The sequence below is a fragment of the Marmota marmota genome, unplaced genomic scaffold (genome assembly GCF_001458135.2).
Source record: "Marmota marmota marmota unplaced genomic scaffold, marMar, whole genome shotgun sequence".
NCBI classification, from domain to species: Eukaryota; Metazoa; Chordata; class Mammalia; order Rodentia; family Sciuridae; genus Marmota; species Marmota marmota.
The window spans coordinates 15750451-15771945 of NW_026000164.1; the positions used below are offsets into that span (position 1 = coordinate 15750451).

The 21495-nt window shown below is 38.0% G+C and overlaps 1 protein-coding gene across 1 annotated transcript in view; it reads right to left on the reverse strand.

The window, feature by feature from the left end:
* Nucleotides 1–673: 673 nt before the first annotated feature.
* Nucleotides 674–21495, reverse strand: part of Cald1 (caldesmon 1) — a 175809-nt gene continuing 154987 nt past the window's right edge. The window contains 8 exon segments of the mRNA XM_048786913.1: nt 674–2971; nt 6099–6179; nt 11511–11606; nt 12016–12153; nt 14070–14151; nt 14626–14669; nt 19051–19191; nt 21297–21494. Of these exon segments, the coding sequence (XP_048642870.1) occupies nt 2963–2971; nt 6099–6179; nt 11511–11606; nt 12016–12153; nt 14070–14151; nt 14626–14669; nt 19051–19191; nt 21297–21494 (789 nt within the window). The 3' untranslated portion in view covers nt 674–2962.

Sequence of the window (21495 nt, forward strand, 5' to 3'; positions counted from 1 at the left end):
TTTTATGGTAACTTAATTTGCCAATCTTATTGATAGAATTTAGGGAACTGTTCAGAGGCTCTGGACCCACAATTTAGAACTTTTGTGAGAACCTCAGATTTCGGATCAATTACTGCTACATTACTAGGCAAAATTGATATGGAAAAATATATTTGGAGTCCAATGTAATTACCATAGCCCTGCAAGTGGTAAGAATTCATTAAATGAATGGTATGTTTCTATGCCCCTCTTAGAATCAGGAGGAGTGGTATGTGACTATACTGGGAATAAAGAGGAGGATGAAGTCTGATAGATTTATTTTTAAGAAAAAATAAATAATCCCTCTTTCAACCTTTTCCATACATGTTTGGTCAGTTGTTCACATTAGAACAATATTGAATATTTTATTAGAAAATTATCTCTAATAAAAAGCATGTAAGGGGCTGGAGATATACCTTAGTTGGTAGAATACTTGCCTCACATATGCAAGGCCCTGGGTTCAATCCCCAGCAACACACACACACACACACACACACACACAGCATTAAAAAATATGAAAATGCTTTTTTTTTTCTTAAAAGAGTGAAACCAACAGTCAAGGTGAAAGACAGGATTTGCCACGCCATCATCTTTATTTTAACAGGCACACCTCTTGCAATCAATATAGTATATAAAATTACGTGAGGCAAAAACATTTGGAGGAATTCCATTTATTGTGGATGCATTTTCACAATATATTTTTATTGCAGCGATCAATTATCAGTGAAAAATATCAAGTGTTTATAACATTTTAAAGAATGGCAGATTCACAGAACATGCTAGTCAGCTTGCAGTTTTATCTCTTAAAGATAACAGAGAACTGTAATTAAACAAGTCAACGAGAAATTTGTTTTACCAAAGATTAAATTTAAACTGAACAAAAATTCTACCCTAAAACTTATTCCTTCCAACATTGGAATAAAAGTCAGGATCAGTACATTCTTTTCTCAACTTTAGATTTTCTAGAAAATACATAGAATAGTGATCAGGAGAAGCTCTTGTTCAAAAGTTCAGCAAAACAATGTTCCCTCACCACTGGCCTTAATTTAGATGTTGAACCATTTCACTCCAATGATGGGAATCCTCTACAGGGGAGTCTCATGGGAATTCTAGTTCATTTTATTGTAGACTTGTGTCTACTCTGTCATGGGTGGATGGCTTGTGCAATATTGGTGGCTTTCCTTCCTTTGGTCCAGGTTTGCTAAAAACTAGGGAATCCAACTAACCTTTCCTGATTTAGGAGGAAGATAGGCTTTGGAAAGCAGTGCTTACTCAGCAAGCCAGCCCTCCCTGGCTAGCCTTTCTGGAGAAGTGGCTTATAACATAGTTATTTGGGATGCTCTCTCAGTATGGCAGGAATGGAGCCTAAGACAATTTTGGCTGTCAACTGAGGTATGAAATTAAACTGGTGAAGCTGTATGTATATGTCTATACTAGGACATTTTGCCAAGATACCGGTGTATCTTCCATCATCTATTATGAAGAATAAAGACTTACATGCTAAAATAAGATCAGATATCTGGATTGTGTGTGTAAAAATGGTAAGTCAATAAGGACTCAGGGGAAAAAATAATACTAGTAAAATTCACATATATTTTTGAAACTTTAGAACATTATCAACTTATGACAAGTACCAATGACTAATAAAGTAGAAAAATTTAACTTGAAAAATATTTCAAAGTATATGAAGGTGGAGGTACTAGTATATGAAGGTGTCACTCCTAAATGCTAGATTTTACTCACTTTACTTCTCTGCTTCCCTTCCAGACATGAGCCAAAGTTGGTCTTTGTTTATATCTCTGTCTGGAATTCCAATCTGTGCAGTATTGTCATTGAAATTCTTGTCTTTAAATCTTAGCCAAGGAAGAGACCTTAGCTATCATGTTGGCCAACTTACCATGAACTTTAATGTTACAGGTTGAATTTGATTCAGACAGTAGATTTTGTAAAATTCACACTGGGCTTCAAGATTGTCTTGAATTATAGACTAAATACTATGTATTATAGAAAATTTCAACTCCTTTTGACACTTCTAATCTCTCTTTCTTTTCAATACTTTCTTTTTTATAAGTCATCGGGCATTGAAAACATTTCCATACCTACCTGTCATGTTTCTGTTGGCAAATATGAAATATTAATATAATATTGTGTTTTTTAATTTTTAAAGAGCTGTGATATTGGCTAGTTACAAAGACATACTACTAAAAATAATAGTCTAGCACATGAAAAGCACTCTACTGTTAGTGTGTTTGTATATGTGTATGCATATACATACATACATAATCGGGTAATCTAAAATGTGGGTCAGGCTACTACACTATCAAAGAAATCCACAAAAGCAACCAACCTAAAAAAATCAGTACCACTGTCAGCTAAAATAATAATCCAATTTAGATATGAATCAGCACAAAAAAAAGTAATACCTTAACAGTACATCTTCTTTTTTAAAAAAGACATCATCATTGCAGAATTTTAAATCCGAAACGGGTTACTTTCAGAAACAGTTACCATGGCCTATGTAGATAATTTCTTCCATGCTTTATTCTAAAGTGCAGAAACAACATGACCTCTGTATTAACAACAACGACAACTATGGTTCCTTTTCCTAGATACTGCACACATTCCTCAGGCAACCTTAACCTCCTGTTGGTGACTCCAATGTGGTTGGTATCGCTGTTCAGACACGAGCAGTAGGAAAGTCTATTTCACAGCATGGGTTTCTTTAGAAACAGGCTCCTGTGCAAAGGCGGTACTTTTACCATGAACATCTCTAGATGTGATTATTAAATATAGTGATCATATACATTGGTTTACTGGGATATTGAAAAACAAAAGAAAATGAACCCAATTTTGTAAATTGACATAAATATAAAACAGAGCAAGTAGCCCTCTACAACTGAGGTGGTCCGGCGTCTTGAGCTCTTGGGTTCTTTCTCGAACTGTCTCAAACCTGCTAAGAGAAGAGAACTTTAAATCGACAGCCCAGAGTATTTCACCCAGATGGCTTATGGCAGAAGAAAAAAAAACATAGTATGGCAGGAATAAATATTTATAAATGGGGGCTGGGGATGTGGCTCAGTGGTAGAGTGCTTCCCTAGCATGTGTGAGGCACTGGGTTCAATTCTCAGCATCACATAAAAATAAATTAATAAAATAAAGGTATTGTGTCCCATTTACAACTAAAAGTCTAAACAAAAAATTTATGAAAGGGAGAATTACTATTTACATTCTATTCAAATATGTCTTTTAGGCTACCCTTTTCTTCTGTTGATTTTTTTTTCACTCTTCCTAGCTTTCTCCTGTATGTTCCCTTTTTCTGTCTTGAACTTTGGCTTTGCTTGTGTCATTAAGAGTCCAGGAGGTTGTTTTAAGCTTCACTGAAAGGCCAGGAAATTCTAGGGGTGCAGAGGGGTGGGAGGAGAAGGGAGGTTTACATCCAGGATAGACACACATGACCGGGCAGTCAGTTGGGCCCCAGCAACATACAATGGAGAAGCAGGGTACATTCATCTTTGGCTTTCTCCCATTTCCCCCCACTAGCAATCTCTATATTCTCCCTGCTATTCTTATACCCACACCCTTGTGCTTGACCCACAGTTCTATTCCTATTCTATTTCCCTTCCCTCTTATCTAGCTGCTAAAAACCCTTACTGAGGTCCTAAAAGATATTAAGGTGTGGTGAATTTGCATTTTCGATGTGTTGTGCATTTTCATGGACAAAGGAGGGTGGCATGACAGGTAGTGAGTTTGGCATTTTGGAGCAGAACAACCTAATCTACTGGTTCCTTATCTCAGCTCTGGGTCTGGTGAGCCTATTCATATTATTGCTGTAGAAGGAGTTCAGCAGCATAGACCAGGGATGAGGGGGTGGTGTGTGAAAACTGTCACCCTCCTACCTGGTCCCACCATGTGGCACAGTTCCAGGGAGTGCCATTCAGGCTGGATTGTATATGAGTGGTGTTCTCTGAGTCCTGACATTCCAGGTCATCTTAATTCCACTTCCTAGAGCTATGGCTAAGAGAAGTATGTCCAGAGGGATTCCATTGTACCTGTGATGACAGACTTTGGACAGCTCAGAGAGGAGGATGTATAAACACTTGGACTGCCACTTCTGAAAGGTCAGTTATCTACGCTAGAAGGATCACAAAGTCTTAGGCCAATAAGTTCATCCTTTGTTTAAAAAAACAAACATAATTCTTCCTGTCTCCTGCCACCAATAAAACTATGGTATTTTACTCAGCAATAAAAGAGAATAAAATCATGGCATTTGCAGGTAAATGGATGGCGTTGGAGAAGATAATGCTAGAGAAGTTAGCCAATTCCAAAAAAACAAATGCCAAATGTTTTCTCTGAAATAAGGAGGCTGACTCATAGTGGGGGAGGGAGGGGGAGCATGGGAGGAATAGATGAATTCTAGATAGGGCAGAGGGGTGGGAGGGGAAGGGAGCGGGCAGAGGTTAAGAAGGATGGTGGAATGTGATAGACATCATTATCCAAAGTACATGTATGAAGACACAAATTGGTGTCAATATACTTTATATACAACCAGAGATATGAAAAATTGTGCTGTATATGTGTAATAAGCATTGTAATGCATTCCGCTGTCATTTATTTTTTAAAAAAATCAATAAAAAAAGGAACTAATGTAAGAAAATTTAAAACTATACATTTCCTGCTGACTAAGAATACAGGCTCAGGTCAGCTTCACTAGCGATCCAGGTTTTGCTGCTTATTTCTTGTGTGCCTTTAGGAAAGTTACTTAACTTCTCAGTGCCTCATTTTCCTCAGATGTACAATGGGAATGATAATACCACTTACCTCACATGCTGGCTGGAGGATCAAATGGGATAATAACAGCACCTGGCGTAGGGTGGATGCTCCCTCACAGTGGTGTGTAGTGGTGATCATTCCTACCAGGTGCTTTTTATATATTTAGCAATCATTTGGAAATCTGAACTTATTTAAATCATTTTAAGTAGAGAGGCTGGGCTAGTGGGATTTATTGGAATGAAGGAGCAATATATAACCGATAGAGAAGATAAAGTAACATACTCAGGCAGCTGCACCAGACTTAAGAGGGTGCGGAAAATAGGAAAGGGAAAGTAATTCTCTCATTTCAGTGAATCCTAGTGGTTCTCTAGTTGCCTTTGATGTGTTCTTTGGCCTGAGTTTGCTTAAAAAGTGCTTCTGTCCCTAGAGTTCTACATCCACTGAGAAGCAGCCTAATCTTACTCCCTGTTGGTCTCTCTTTAATTTTTCCTCTATTAAAGGAGAAGACTGGATCTGTTTTTTGAAATGGAGAAGGGCTTCAGTTAGGAGTTGAATTAGCTCCTTGTATAACACGGGGCCCTATTTGTAGTCTGAGCGTCCTTTAGATACTGTCCAGAGCCCCTTTTCTGAAGAATGAGCGTTCCCTTTACCCAGAGGATGTCAAAAGTAAAAGAGGCTTTCTAAGCATTCCTAGCCATTAATTTTCACACGGTAGCACATTTTGCCTTACTTGTGAATATTATTTCAATTCATTGCCATGGCAACCTTGGGCCTGAGGCTGCTGGCAGTGTTTCCTAGAATGGCTCCAAAAAACAGGTCTGGATCTATCTACTCAGGAAAAGAGTCACTTCCCCCTAAGGATCTGCTTTCCCCAAATGACTGTGGCATTGCACTGGGTCCTTGCAAAGATATGTAGACCCCTGTTATCCCATGTGCCCATCTCTGCTGATCTTCCTAAGTACAGCAATGGAACTGTGGGTCAATGATATTTCTCCTTTGACAAAATGTTATATGGCAGGGTTCATTAAGAAAATAAACCTCTAGAGGGATGGAGGGGAAGAGAGGGGGCAGGGGGTTAGCAATGATGGTGGAATGTGATGGACATCATTATCCAAAGAACATGTATGAAGACATGAATTGGTGTGAACATACTTTATATATATATTTTCATACAGAGATATGAAAAATTGTGCTCTATATGTGTAATAAGAATTGTGATGCATTCTTCAGCCATGTAGTTAAAAAATAAAATCAATTTTAAAAAAAGAAAGAAAAGAAACCTCTAAAATACCAGCCCTCTGAGAATTTACCTTAGTGGGGGAAGTGACCTTATCCACAGATTGCTTTTCCCAGAGGTTCCGTTTGCCAGTTACGTCTCCTGGCCTCAAGTCCTAATGCAGAAAGAAGAGAAAGCAGAAGCCTTTGATAGGTAGCCATTTATATTTTCTGACCAGGTCTAAATCAATCACCATATCCATTGTCTTGTTTGGATTAATTTGTTGTTTAGTACACTTGACCCCAGTGAACTCAAGTGGATGGAATTAAAAGGATCACTCACTGTTATTTGATTTTATACAGACCTCAACCTGATTGATGGCATGAGAATGGGCTGGAATGACATACAGCATCTGGGTCCTTGTCCTTCACCAAAGATTTACTGTTTATCAAACAGTGAAATTAGAATATAAGCATATTTAAAATAACGTAGCCTACTTCTAACTTTCTATGAAAAGTGAATAGAGCATGGGTTATTTAAAAATAACTTATTTGGGGTTTAATCAGCATTTTCCCCCTTGTAGATTAACTTTCTTTCTTTGTACCCCACCACATCCCCAGCCCTTACTGCTTTAGTGCGTGACTTCTGGTTGCCAACACTGCACTTCTTTGCCTCAGGCCTTTCTCTGGCTGTAGATGCCCACTGCCTGCATAGTTCATATCCCAGGAGCATCTCTCAACCACTGACCAGTGAGCACAGGCACAAGAATGCTTCTCAGACCTCCTCATGCTCTGGGGTAGGAAGTCTTAGAAGCATGTGTTCTCCAGGGTTCCAGGGCTTCCACCAACAGCCCATTCAGTGACTTGCTTAGTAACACAGTCCCTACTGTCTGCTTTCTTCTCCCCATCTCAATCCCTGTAGTATTTTCTTCACCTCCAAAATAAACCCCTTGCACTAGGATCACTGTCTTGGAGTCTAATAGCCCAGATAAAACCTTTTTCTAACTGTACTTTCCTCCCACCAAAAACCCTTTTGTGTTTCCTAGGGGCAAGTGGGTAATTCAGAAGAACCTAGCCCCACAAAAATAAATGTCTATCGCAAATTGTACCCATAAGGGAAGTTGAGAGTCAATGACATATGTAAGTACATGTGGGGATCTTGGGAAGGAAACACTAAAATATGATCTATAACAGTTATAGAGCTTTGAGCCTTTATTTACTGCCTCATAACTAATTTTGTTTGGATGAGGATCCAAAATTCTGTTTCCATTTACTTTTCTTCCAGCATCTGCTTATATTAGTACTTGGCAAAAGGTAGTTTGTAGAAAATAAATGTGTTTTACTGAAATAGTACTGCTTATTTTGGCAAACTCTTTTCTAATTTAAGAAGGCAAAGCTCACAGCAATTGCATTTATCCTTGGACACCGGTCTAACTGAACATATTTCTAATACATAGCATTGAGATCTCAACACTGAAAATGCACTATTAAATGGTACCATGTGAAGCATTTCAGATTTGCCTTAATCTTATCGAATTTCTGGATTTCTGCTGTGGCATAAATTCCTGATATTCTATTAGAGTTATACTTATTTAACTTGGAAACATTAAGCAACAAATCAGGACTTTTTTTTTTTTTTTTTTTTTTTAAGAATTTCACTACATTTGCCAATGTAGGTAAAAGTTGCCAAATTGTCTGGAAGACTGTTTTGAAATTTTGCAAAGTATAATTAGGAACATGCTGATGGAAGCTCGGAAAAGTGGCTGTTATCACATTATTTATTTGATTTGTGCGGAACAAATATTTTTCTTTCACATGAAGCTTCTTCTACCTGAGAAAATGGATTGCGTTTTCCTTAAATTCTGCCAGTGAATCTTTGGAGATTACTTAAAGAGTTTAAAGAGTCAGTTTTAAGAAAATATTAGCATCCTTAGATCAAAGGGGAAATATAAATGGAATTACCTGACCAGACTACATTTTAGAGAAAGACACACTCCGGAAGAAGAGGGAGAAATGAAGGCAGGAGAGGCAGGTTTCCAATCAACCAGACCAAAGAGGGAAGAAGAGAAGCCAGCTGAGAAAGACACTGTTGGTGGTTGTGGTTTTTTTTAAACAAAAAGAAAGACAAATTAGCTTTTTAATTACTGTATAACATGCAGTTCAGACACAAAGAATAAGACAAACCAGCCAAAACAGACACTTAGAATTGAATTCCAGTTACAAAATGACACGGAAATCCTCTAAATTCTATGCACAAACAGCTTAAATGTCCCAGTAAGAAATCTGCTATAGGTCAATGTTTAATTTTATATAAATTAATTTTCAGGAATTCCAAATACTATTGAGTTGGCAAACTGTTCTGAGAACATGTAATTCTTAACATCTATGAAAATTATTACTTTTCTACTGGTAGACGATGTTTTTCTCTGCAGTGAGCTTAGAAGTCAACACTTTAATCCTACGATTTACTGTTTTCCTTCCTCTTGGCATTTCCCTGGATGAGGACCATTTGGTTCCATTAATTTCTCGTTGGTTTAGTCCTAATGGCCACATATCTCTATGCAAGCACAAACCTAACTTTCTCCTCCCTCCATCCTACATCAAAGAATAGAAGCAATGAGCTGGCTGTAAACTGTCCCCTCTCCCAAATCAGAAGACAGCTTTATGACTCTCCTAATTGTCCTTGTTTTTAGGAATCTTTTGACATTCTGGGCTCAGGATCAGTCTGGCCTGAGTTAGAATGGTGTCATACTCACAAGTTTTCCATGAAGGACCAAGGTGGAAACACCCAATGGCCAAAGAGGCTTTGGCAGTAAGAAATTAAGGAAAAGAGGGAATCAACAACCTCAAGAGTTCAGCTTTCTATGCTTCAAAGTACACTTTAAGAGTATACTTTAGGACAAAGTATACTCTTAAAAATGAAAATACAGCACAATGGTGTGGGTCAAGCCACACAGATCTTAGCCGCAGGCCAACAGTGTGAGATCCTGTGGATGAGACCAAGATCCTTGATTGAGCTGTTTTTCTAAACCACCTTTCTTGGATTTTTTTTTTTTTTTTGCCTGCCTACGTTTAGGCATCTGTAGGATTCTTCCAACGCTTCCCACACTGCCAAAACTTCACCCTTCTGTTGGAACAATAGTGTCTGGGAAACACATGTCTACTGTACTGAACTCCAAGTCATTTTCTCTCCCAGTGAGAATGCCCTGTTGCTATCCATTCTCTGACATGTTTCTGGGAGGCTAGGTCTAAAATATGGGTCACTGTTACTACCACTGGAGCATGCATAAAGCTTAAAGTGGCTTAATAAGTACATAAGACCTAGTATTTTATTTACAACATGAATTACATTTTGATTTCTTCCAATATGGTCCTTATTCAGGAAGCCACCTTGGTCCACAGAATCAAATGTGAAGAAAGAGATCTCTAAAATCATAAGAACTGCCATATTTGTTTTTTTAACCTCTACCTTTCAGGAGGTGGTCTAGCAAATCACTTGCTAAATTGTAGGTAAAGCAGACACTGATTCCATAATTTCCCCATTCTGCCTTTTATTAGGAAGCCATTAGCCAACAATAATCCTAGAAAATGTTGTTGTAATTATTTAGTATGTGGGAACTTTGGCATAGTTATGCCAATTATAATAATAACTGAATTTAATCTTTTAAATCTTTCCATTAGAATGACATACAGATTATGATAAGACTATAGTTAAATTGCTGATAAACAAGTAGGGATCAAATTTCTGAGAAAAAGTTGGCATAGGAAGGAAATAGATCATAAACGCTATAAACCTGAAAAAAATTACCACTTCCTCTATTAATGTGCCATACTCAAAGAGGAAAACATTATCTTTCCCTCCTCATTCCTTTTCTATCTTGAGAGTTCTCCAGGGGGTCTATGAGCTTCTTGAACTTGTAGATGTTGTGTGGGAGAGCTTCCTTACATTTTATTAGGCTTTCAAATGGGTCCATAATTGAAAAAGTTCACTAGTCATTGGCCTGGAATCAGAAGCTTTGTACAAATTGTCATGGTTTGTTTTTTGGAATAATTTATACTCTGTAAGTTATCATGGGTACTGGGAAACTTAAGGCACTAAAGAGCAAATACTTTTGAGATATGTTTTCTTGTGTCCACTGTATCCTTTTACAGGACCTCCTCTCCTATATCTAGCTGTGTTGGTCAATATGTAAAGATTTTCCAATTGCAAATTGGGTTTACACTGTTTATGCTTCTTGTGAACCTTTAGGCAAAGTGTCTTGGGTTGAATAGTAATTAATAGCCTCAAGGAATTGTACTAAGAAGGATATGCAGCTGGGCGTGGTGGCACAAGCCTGCAATCCCAGCAGCTTAGGACGCTGAGGCAGGAGGATTGTGAGTTCAAGGCCAGCCTCAGCAACTTAGTGAGGCCCTAAGCAACTTAGTGAGACCCTGTCTCTAAATGTAAAAAAAAAAAAAAAAATTAAAGCTTTGGGGATGTAGTTCCCCTAGGTTCAATCTCCAGTACAAATAATAATAATAATAATAATAATAATAATAATAATAATAAAATAAAAAAACAAACATGTCCTTTTTTCTTAATTGGAAAAATATAGAATTTAAATTTAGTGACTTTAGGGATTATATGTGGAGTGGACAGATAAAATTAAATGCTATTGTGGCTCAACACCAGAGACCTGGTATTTAGAAAGTTTCTCTTCTCCTTCTAGAATGTAGGGTTTATGGTGATTAACTCTGCTTTCTTGGGTACCAACAAAGGTATACAGCCAACCTAACAGAATGCTCAGCAATATACAATAGGGTATTTATATGTAAGGCACTTACCATACACACTCAATGAAGGTTAAAATAAAATTTTTTTAATAATATAGCTACACTTGATAAATGAGAAAATTTTAGATTTTTAAAAATAACACTCATAATCAGTTTTTCTAGTTGCTAAATTTACTGGTTATAGGAAAAAATGGCCCCAAGTTATCTAATTTCCAATTTTTTATGGTTTTCCTTTGCAGGTACTGATAATAAAATGATAGCAATTATTTCAACAACTACCCAAGAACTGCATTTTTATGCCAAGTTATAGAAACTGGGTAAATTAGAAAATATGGGTTCAAAATGGCCAATATACACTCTTTGGGGAATAAGGGTAGAATTCTTCATAACAGAGAAGCAGCCAAAGTAATTTGACATTTTATTTTCAAATTCCTATCTGTAGTTTATAGAATAGAAGCTAAACAATAGACCAGTGAAGGGTCTAAGTTTGAACTGCTCTACATTCTGGCTAAGTCCTCCTCTCGGAGTGGAGAGGTGATGATCTGGCTCCATTGACCCTCTGGGTGATCACGGTAAGGCTGCCCGGGATTGTCCTCCAGGTGCACACCTCCTTGCTTGACACTCAGCAAACAGCAGAAGCGCCTTCTTTCCTAAATCAACAGACCAACTGCCTGTTTCCTGCTGCTGCTGGAAGCCAAGATCACAGAAACTCAGAAAAACCTGCAGCTACTTACAGAAGGTTTGGGAGCAGGTGACTTATTCCCATCCGGGGTTTTAGTTAGCCATTCGTTGATGCGGCTGGAAACTCCCACCTTCAGGCCAGCAGTTTCCTAGAGTCAATCATCCAAAACATTAAATAAAAAAATAAACTTAACCTGGGAAGGGATCTTGAAGCAACCCCTAAGTACCATTAAGTATTATTTTACAGAACCATAAACCTAAATGATATTGATACTAAAGGAATATCTGCTTTTCTTTCTTGTGTACCTCACGCCATCCCAACCCAAAGAGTTAGCAAGTAACCTCAAGCATTTTACTTAGAGGTCTATGGCCAGGTCTTGTACACAGGATCGTTTCCTGAGTACATTTGCCCTAAACTTGCTTTTATGGTCATTGCAAAACAAAGTAAAAATTGCACCTTTACCAGTGCTTTTATTACCAACTAGTGTGACTTCTAAAACAAAATGAGGGGAAAAAATCCACTCCTCTAAACTTAAAAGACAAAAATCACACGCTTACCTTATTTGGTGTGCCTGATGCAGTCGGGGACGAGAACACATTCCCTTTCTCCCACATGCTCTTGATATTGCGTACCCCTTCAGCAGGAACAGGAAGATCAGAGGCTGCTGGCTTGATAGGTTTTACAGTTTTTGTTCCCTGAAATGGTTGAATTATCTTTAGGATTGGTGCTGAGAAGCTTGTCCTTGTAAAATTACAGAAAGCTGATCTTTCTCAACAGGATCATTTAAAAATTTCATTGTGTATACACCTTCACCAAAAATAAGTCATGATTTCTGTTGTAAAAGTGTACTCTGGGCTGATTCCATGGTAGTGGATTATCAGAACTTATTAACATTAGTGTTACTAAAGTTGATATACAACCCCCCACTGCTAAATTTGACTGGCTTAAAAAAATTAAAACAAAAACAAAACTGTACTCTGAAGACATAATAGCCCCCAAAATAAACTGTAAGAGCTTTCAAAAATGAAATATGCTTTCTAATGGGGTATTATTTATTTTTAAGGTAATATCTAACTTTTTAAATTCAATAGATATATTTTAAATCTTTACTATGGGCAGGCAACTTTGCTAAGTTCTGAGTAAAAGAGGGTATTCAAGTATGCTTGAAAGGTGGGCAAAAGTCTCTCTGTAAGCTTCAGCGGGCTTAGGTTTCAATGGAAAGATGGTAACTAGTTACAAGTGTTTCTTTCACATTGTGGAAAGTGCAATGAGAAATAATAAGTACTATAAAGCCTGGCAAAAGGGGACAGAATACTGAACATGGTTTGTTTGGGGGCATAAACAGACTACTCTGACCTGGCAAATGACTCAGAAGTAGTAAAGGGAACAAGAGGAACAAATTCTATTCTATGCCAAGGTAACAGCATGTGCATATATTCTGGAGCAGGGAAGTGCTTCAAGACTGAAAGACTGAGATATTATAGCATGATGAATACACTGGAAGGAGGAAAGAATGGTTGTGAGTAAGGGAGATATGCATTTGAGATACTTTTCCTCTGGTCTTGCTCTGTGACTTGTGGTCAAGATGGTCAACTATAATGAGTGGCGCCCCTAGGGGCCATGTCTTAAAAAATGATTTTTGCCAGTCTCTGCAAAGTCTGAAGTCTGTCTCGATTTCATTAGACTTATTAGTGCCAAGACCAACTGAACCACAGAAAATTGCTGCCTGCAATTTGTCTTATATTTAGTGGACATTAATCTTATGAGTAAAAATCACATCTCAAGTGTTAGGACTTGATTATTCATTTGACAAACCAGAGCTCTCCATTTCTTATTTCCTCTTATCATTTGTTTGCAAACTATCTTATAGGCATCTCCATTCAAGGGTACAAAGAAGATGAGAAAAAACAAACTAATGTAATTACTTCATTGCAGACACTCTGATTCAGAAGGAGGCTAAAAGCATTGACTGAAGTCTACATAAAGAGAACAAACTAGAGACGTACCTTAGTCAATGAGAAATACACATTATTTCCAAATACAGTAAAACCTCCAGGTCAATCAGATTCAAGTAAGATAGAACCTACAAAACTATTGTCCTTCAAACTTGAGCTGGCTATAATCTTTACATTATCTTATACTATTACTTTATTTAATAGTAAGACATTTTATAAACAAAAGAGGATTAAGCAAAATTGTAAGGGACCTAGTTAAATCAAATACAAGGAACATATTGCATAAAGAATTAAGGATAGTGAAGAACACCTGTGAACATCTACATAATATATTAATTACCAATAAACTCACTCATTAAAAGAATAATACTCAGAACATTCAGGCTGAAAGTAGTGAGCAGTAATCTATTTAAAACTCTTCTGTAACTATTATATTTTATAACTTTATTTATATTTTATATTTATCTTTATTACTGTATTTCTCCATAACTTGTGCAAAGTAGAGTAAAGCATCATTAACACCTCAGTGGATCCTGGACTTCTTTATTCTCCTGAGTGTTTCTGTGATCTTCTAGGGCATCAGAGCCTATTTCTGTTCAACAGCACCACAACAAAACTATCAATACCTCCTGTTAATATTGAAGGCCAATTCTCACCTCAATTGCACTTGTGTATTGCTCCAGCCTGCTGTCTATCTTGGAGACTACTGCAGCTTGATGAGCTGTTTTGACACCACTGCTAAATAAATAAAAATATGAGAGAATATAAATGTGATGGTGTACACCTGTAATGCCAGTGATTCAGGAGGCCTCGACAGGAAGATTGCAAGTTCAAGGCCAGCCTCAGCAATGTAGCAAGACCCTCAGCTACTTAGTGGCACTATGTCCCAAAACAAAAACAAAAAATAAGAAGGACTGGGGATGTGGCTCAGTGGTAAAGCACTCCTGGATTCAATCCCTAATCTCTCTCTCTCTCTCTCTCTCTCTCTCTCTCTCTCACACACACACACACACACACAATATATATATATATATATCTATATCTATATCTATATCTATATCTATATCTATATATAGATATAGATATAGATATATATATATGGATATAGATGGATTCGATTTATCTAATTAGATCCACCAATCTTCATTCATGGGATAGAAGAATATTTCCATGTATATAATAGCTAGTTATTCTCAATTGAACCATATTTACCTTTTCTGCACAGACTTGTTCAAAAATTCTGCTCGTTCTTCTATCTAGGAGTTGAAAAAGAAAATAAATCCTGTTAATATTTTTAGCCCATGCTACTATTGTTCTTGAGCCTGGTGAATAAAAATACCAAAGAATGTATAAAGGTATTAGGACAATATTGCAGCAGCTCAGCTGGGGGAAAATACAAATAAGGCATTTGATGGAGATTTGGGAGGTGAAGGTAGGATCGGCAAAGGATAGTGAAAATAAGTAGAGAAATACAAAGTGTGGGAAGCAAGTTAAAAATCAGATGATAAAAATGCTTCTAAAATATTATAATGACTGTCAAATTAATTACTCATACATTAAAATCCAAACTCTCATGTGGTAGCATTTGGAAGTGAGGCTCTTTGGAAGTCATTAGGTCATGAAGTTGGAGCCCTAAGGAATGGGATCAGTGCCCTTATAAGGGAAGACATGAGAGCTTGCTTACTCTGTCTGTTCTTTGGCCATCTTGAAGAAGGAAGGAGCCTCACCAGAACCCAACAATGCTGGCATCGAACTTGTTTAAGCCACCCACTCTATAGTAATTTTCTAGTCTAAACTGATTGAGATGAGGGACATTCAACCACATCAGCCTAGGGTAGTAGGTAACTATCGTCCAGATGGTTCTGAGGCTGACCTGGACAGGGTAGAACACAAAACTTTTCAGCACATGTGTGCTTTGGAACAGGCAGTCATACATCAAGAGATTTGCACTATTTGCTAATATTGATGGACAATTGGTAGCAGAGAATATCTCTAGTCTGGAGTTGGGTACCACATGGAGTCAACAAATATTTATTGATTTATAAAGAATGTATGAATTTAAGTGATAAAGTTTCAATGACGTACAATGTTGATTTAGTAGCAAAAAGAAGTTTGTAGCTTAAAAAGAAAGAAAGACAGACCATTGAACAGCCCATTTAGCATATATAAACCAGTTTATGGGGTTTTGTTATGGCAATCTGAGCAGACTAAGAGACAAGGACTCATTCTTTTAAGAAGCATACAAATTTAATAGGGAAGAATATAAAGTCAAAAAACCAATGGTAGGTACCCTATTAAAGATAAGAACAAAATGGTATGTCTAAGGCAAGCAAGTATCTGGGGGGAGTTGCAGAAGGCTTCTCAGTAGTTTTCACAGTTTCATGATTGAATCTATGAAAGTGAGAATGGAAGTGCAGGTTCGAGGGGAAAGGACAGTTTTAACAAAGCAAATTCATGTTCAAGGAGTTGGGGTAGGCAGGGAGGTGGAACTGAAGAACTCATGGTGGTGGCAGAGCTGAGACTGAAGCATCCTTCTAGCTTAGGGAGCATCCTTCTCACTTTGGCCATCACAGTTATTCACATCCAAGGTGCTCAGAATCCCACCTCCTGTTTCTGGAATAGCTCATCCAGCTTGACTCATTGCATTTTGTTGGGACTTACCATCCTATGGATGCCCTCTTTTTGGGAAAATGCCCTAACTTAATGGCTGAAAGGAATGAAACAATGTGTATGGAATTTGTAAATTCAATGTTCTATTGAATGTCTGACCAGTTAACCAGGGAAATTTCTCTGAAGACCACGAGGTGGCAGTGTTGTCTTGAGAAGAGATTATAAATAGACAAGGTTTAGAAAATTGATACTATTCCATGCTTCACTATCAATACATGAAAACAGTAATAATTATACAAACCTTTAAATTAATTTAAAGTTTATTCTTTGCTTGTTTTACCTATAAAAATTACTCACTGCTAATATAATTTAACAATGAGAGACCAGTTTCCGAGCTTGTCAGACAACAGAAGTCATGAGAAATTAACAAAATACATTTTTTGATAATATTTAATAATATCAAATATTTTATATTATTTGATAATATCAAATAGCAATGTGCCTGTCCCTGTATGAAGAAATTAAAAAATGTCTTTTTTTTTTTTTTTAACATCTTCTCTAGTTGATTGCTTACACATGCTTCTTTACCAGAGGGAGTTGATAAAGGGATTCCGGAGAGGGCTAGATGAAATGGAAAGCCAGGTGTGGGGTTGAGGGAAAGACCAGGAATAAGGAAGTCGAGGCATTTGGCCAACAGGAGCTAATCACAGAAGAGAAACAAGAGTTGTAGTTTCTCTGGAAAACAGAGCAGGATCTGGAAGCCTACAGAACCACTGGTTTCTTCACGTTATCAAGACTATTCAGGGAAAGCTCAGCTGGAGTGGGATCTTAAAGAAGGTAGAAAGACAGAGTATAGTTTTCCTCCTTGGTTGAGCCAGGAACAAAAGACCCAGACTGGGAGCAGGTTGGACTCCGGGGACTGTACAGACAGAGATAGGCAGAACTGACGAAGTTGTTTACTTTCTCCTTTTTCTCCTAGAGCCTGGCCTGCAATCCATGGCCCGTTCACCCAGTGGGAATAATGCAATCTGTGTTTTTTGCCTAGCTCCCAAGATAAGAATAATTTTTTACATTGTTAAATGGAAAAATTCCAAAGAAGAATGATATTTTTTACCATAAGAAAACTATGAAATTCAAATTTCAGTGCTGATAAATAAAGCTGTCTACCACACGAAGCCTCTCTCTACTCCTTCTGCTTTGCTGAGGTCTCAATGATTAGCATTTGGTTCCCTCTGCAATTCTTGAATTGTTTCCTGTGAGTCAGTCACGTTAGCATCACAGGGCCTGCAACTTGCTTCATACTGCTCTTTCTCAATGGTGTACAGCACACATGAGGTATATGACAAATACCAAGTACTAAATACAAAATTCCTCTGTGGCTTAATTAGGATTTTTCCCTGAAACAGACCTCAAGATGAGAGTTCCAATACAAATATTGTTATGTATTTCTTAAAGTAAGGGATACATCTGAGAAATGTGCTGTCATTAGGTGATTTCATTATTATGTGAACATAATAGAGTATACTTACAAAAACAAGACAGCTATGATGTAAGTAGGTGATATAATTTTATGGGACCACCACTGAACATCCAGTCTATTATTGGCCAAAATGTCATGGTATGTTGCATGATTTTGGTCAATTTGGGACCCAGATGGACAAGGAACCAGACCATCATAAAGACTAAGCGAAGTTATTTGAAGATAAAATATTCTGATTTTCATCTGAAGAAGTAATAACTATAAAATGTAAGTAACTGGTTTTCATCGTTTTTGAGTGCTACATCACATGATCTCATCGAACACCCTCAACCACTGGAGCCTGGCTATAATTGTATGCTGTCTTTGCTTCTTATTGATACTTTGTAACCTAGCTAGGCTGATGGAAAATGAGGATAGAATAAAAATGTAAAATTTTCACCCAAGATTCATTCATTCTTTGATCTATTCCTTTAACAAATATTTATTAGTATCTTCATTATGCAAGGCACTGTGCTAGGTGCTCAATTAAATGTTAACCCTCAAAGCAAAAGATACATGACATTGATTATAAGCAACAGATAGTGCTTTCCTGAGTCTGCTGTCCTTTTCCCTACATCAACCATTCCATCATCTCTCTGGCTCAGCCCCTTCCCTTCTCTAGGAAGCACTTCTGTCATACAGAAACTCCGCTCCATGAGGGCAAGAGTAGGACCAAACTCGTCCTGGCAAAGGACCCTATCCAAGTTGCATTTCATCTCTTCCCATGATAACAGCTCTGAAATGTGAAAGGTGCCATTTCTGGTAGCCCTTCTTTTAAAGATGATGAAGCTAGCGTGCAAAGCAGCATAAGCCCTTTTCAAACTTCAGATGCTCTAAAAGCTCATTTTATAAAGTTCAAATGTTCCATTTTCAATCGCTCAAAGCAATGAGGTACACAGAGAATGGATCAATGAAATTGAGAATCATCAAATGTTACCTTAATGTATATCAAAGTGCCACATTAACAACAGATACAAATCTCACCTCTTTCTTTCCTTTCCAAATGTTATAAGCAAGAGAAGCTGGGAAATAGCTGAAAGGGGCAGGGGGCTGTGTTCAAGATCCTCCAAATTTCATATGTTGAGCTCTAATCCCCAGTGTGCTGGTGTTGCAAGGCAGGGAAGTGGCCAGGTCATGAGGATGAGCCCTCATGAATGGGATTAGTGCTCACAAGAGATGGAGGGGGCACCACTGGCCCTCCATCTGTTCCACCCAGTGAGAAGGCAATGAGGAGTCGCCATCTGGGAGGCCCAGGCCTTCGCCAGCTGCTGAATCTACTGGCACCTTGACTTGGACTTGCCAGTTTCCAGAACTGCGAGCCAGACATTTCTGTTGTTCCTAAATTACCCAGTCCAAGGCCTCCTCTTACAGCAGCCTGAACAGAGGATGGCAAAGAGAGAAATGAAGCAAGGGAAGGCTTTCATGGTCCATGACTAAACGGGGGCCTAGAGCCAGGCTTCTGTTGCAAGAGGAATACTCTACGAAGGTTTTCTAGGGGAGAGAAATACCTTGAGAGATGAGCCTTTAGGAGTGAAGCACTTGAACGGCTTCTTGTCGTCTGACAAGCCATCTTCCGGCATCTTCTGGCGTTTCTCAGCAGCTTCTGCCCTTCGCCTCTCAATCTCCTCCTTTAGCCTCCTCTTCTCTTCCTAAGAAAGAACGAACAAATAACAAGGACTTCAGGGCCGGCTTCAGGGGAAGGGGAAGAGTGTTCTGGGAGAAAGAACACCAGCCAAGGCAACAGACTCCCCCTCCAGCAACTGTATGTCCTTTGCCATGTTATTTATCTGTTGTATGTTTCAGTTTCTTCATCTGAAAAATAGAGAGGATTCCTAGTAGACACTAAACATCCGCTACTTAAAATGCGGACATTAATGCTCAGTATGGTCGATTCCCTTAATGGGATGCATTAGCCTTACTATCCTGTAAGTCATTTAATACTGACTCTTCATTTCTGTATAAGTACAACAAACACAAATATCCTTCCCATCTATTTCCTAGAAGATTTGTTAAAAACGAGAACATTTATGCAAAAAATTTAATAAATCCATGGTACTATGTTAACCAAATTGCACAAGAGATGGTTTTAGGGTTGCCCCTGGTCTCAACTGAATACATTTACATTTTAGCCCTCTGTTTAGTTATTGATTATGCATTATTTTAGATGGTTTGACAAAACTGAAATGATGTCCATATTGAGACTTAGTGGTGAAATTACAGATGTTTACAACCTGACTCATGAACCCCTCTATGCCTCTATTCCTGGCTGAGAACACTCAGTTCTGTCCTTTATTAGGCAAAAAATTCAGAGCTCTGATCAAGTTGCCTGTCTTGTGTGAATGATTTCTTGAGGGATTTAGGCAGTCTTTTGTCATTTTCAAACCATGAAATCATTATCACTGGTATTCTCAAGCAAAGACTGATGTCCGTCTAGCACAGGATGTTACAGAAGGATCCAATGCTTTGCTTTGGTAGAACTAAAGTTCTAAATAAATTACTAAATAACCCTCCAAGTGTAATCCAGTTCTAAGAGGTCATGATTTCCCTTTGTTTTCCTGATACTCTCCTCTTCTAAGCAACATAGTAATAATGGTAAGAATAATGATAACTACCACTTTTTGGGTTCCTATTTGGGGCCGGCCAGGCACTGTGAAGACAATGATCTATTTAGTCATCAGGAAAATCTTGCCAAGTAGATATTATTTCACAGATAAAACAAAACAGAGTCATCTAGCAATTCTCCCAAGGTCCCAGCTTGTTAAGTGGCAGAGTTAGGATACAAGTTCAGGTATGTCTGATTATAAAACTCTACCATCACAAATACTTTCCAATCAAAATTTCTTTACTTATTCAAAGTTGACCTTGGAATGTTTTATCCAAACTTTTCACATAGTTTAGGAAAACTATGTGAATAGAATTCATGTCAGAAAGTCATTGAAATATTTTCTGCATATTTTGAAGGATGAGAGATCATTATCTCAAAAAGTTTTAGGCTTAAGAGTTGAAAAAGTAGGATCCCAGCTACTACTGATTCTACCATTTATCAGTCAAGAATCTTCAAAGAAGTCACTCAAACTATTTGGTTCCTGATTTCTTTGTTCATAAAATGGGAACATACCCCAGGATCAAAAGAAAGAATGTATTTTGTAAACTGTAGCAATATAATTATATATAATATATGTATATGTAGCAATATAATAATATAATTGTAGCTGGGTAAGCATTTTTTCATATGTTGGGCTAAAGTTTTCTTCATTGCAACTTTAACTGTTATTTCTGTCTAAAGGATGGAACAAATTCATCTGTTCATAATGACAGGGCTCTTGTAGTAGTATCAGGCACTGTACTGGGTCCTGGGTACACAGCAGTGAGTAGATTAGATACTGACCCTGCCTATTTACTATTTTCTAATCTACTTTAAGAAATCTTCTCTACAAAAACTTTTCAAGTATTAGGAAACAACTAACGAGTAACTTAATTCTTGTACCTAGTTTGCATCTGAGTTTTCTCCCCGTTCTTTATTGAGAAGCAAAATAGGACAGGGGCTAATTAGAAGGCACATGGGACTTGGAGAAAAATTACAAAAATTGTGCCTCAGTTTCCTGATCTGATAAGTGGGGATTGGTACCCACATGATAGAGTTCTAATGAGAACTGGCTAAACTCACAGTCTACAGGTTTGAGACCCTCGCCCGGCGCACAGCACAGCGAGGCTGACTGCGCACTTGAACCCGGGGCCGCTCGGCGCCTCCTACCTCCTCTCTGGCCTTGCGGTCGGCTTCCTCCTGCTTCCTCTTCTGCTCTTCCTCCTCCAGGACCTTCCTTCGCTCCTCTCTCTTTTTCTTCAGCTCCTCCAGCTCCAAGGCCGCCTCCTGCTGCTTCTGTTTGAGCTTTTCGAACTCTTCGCTCTCGGTCTCCCCGCGCCGGCGGCGGAGCTCCTCCAGCCTCTTGCCG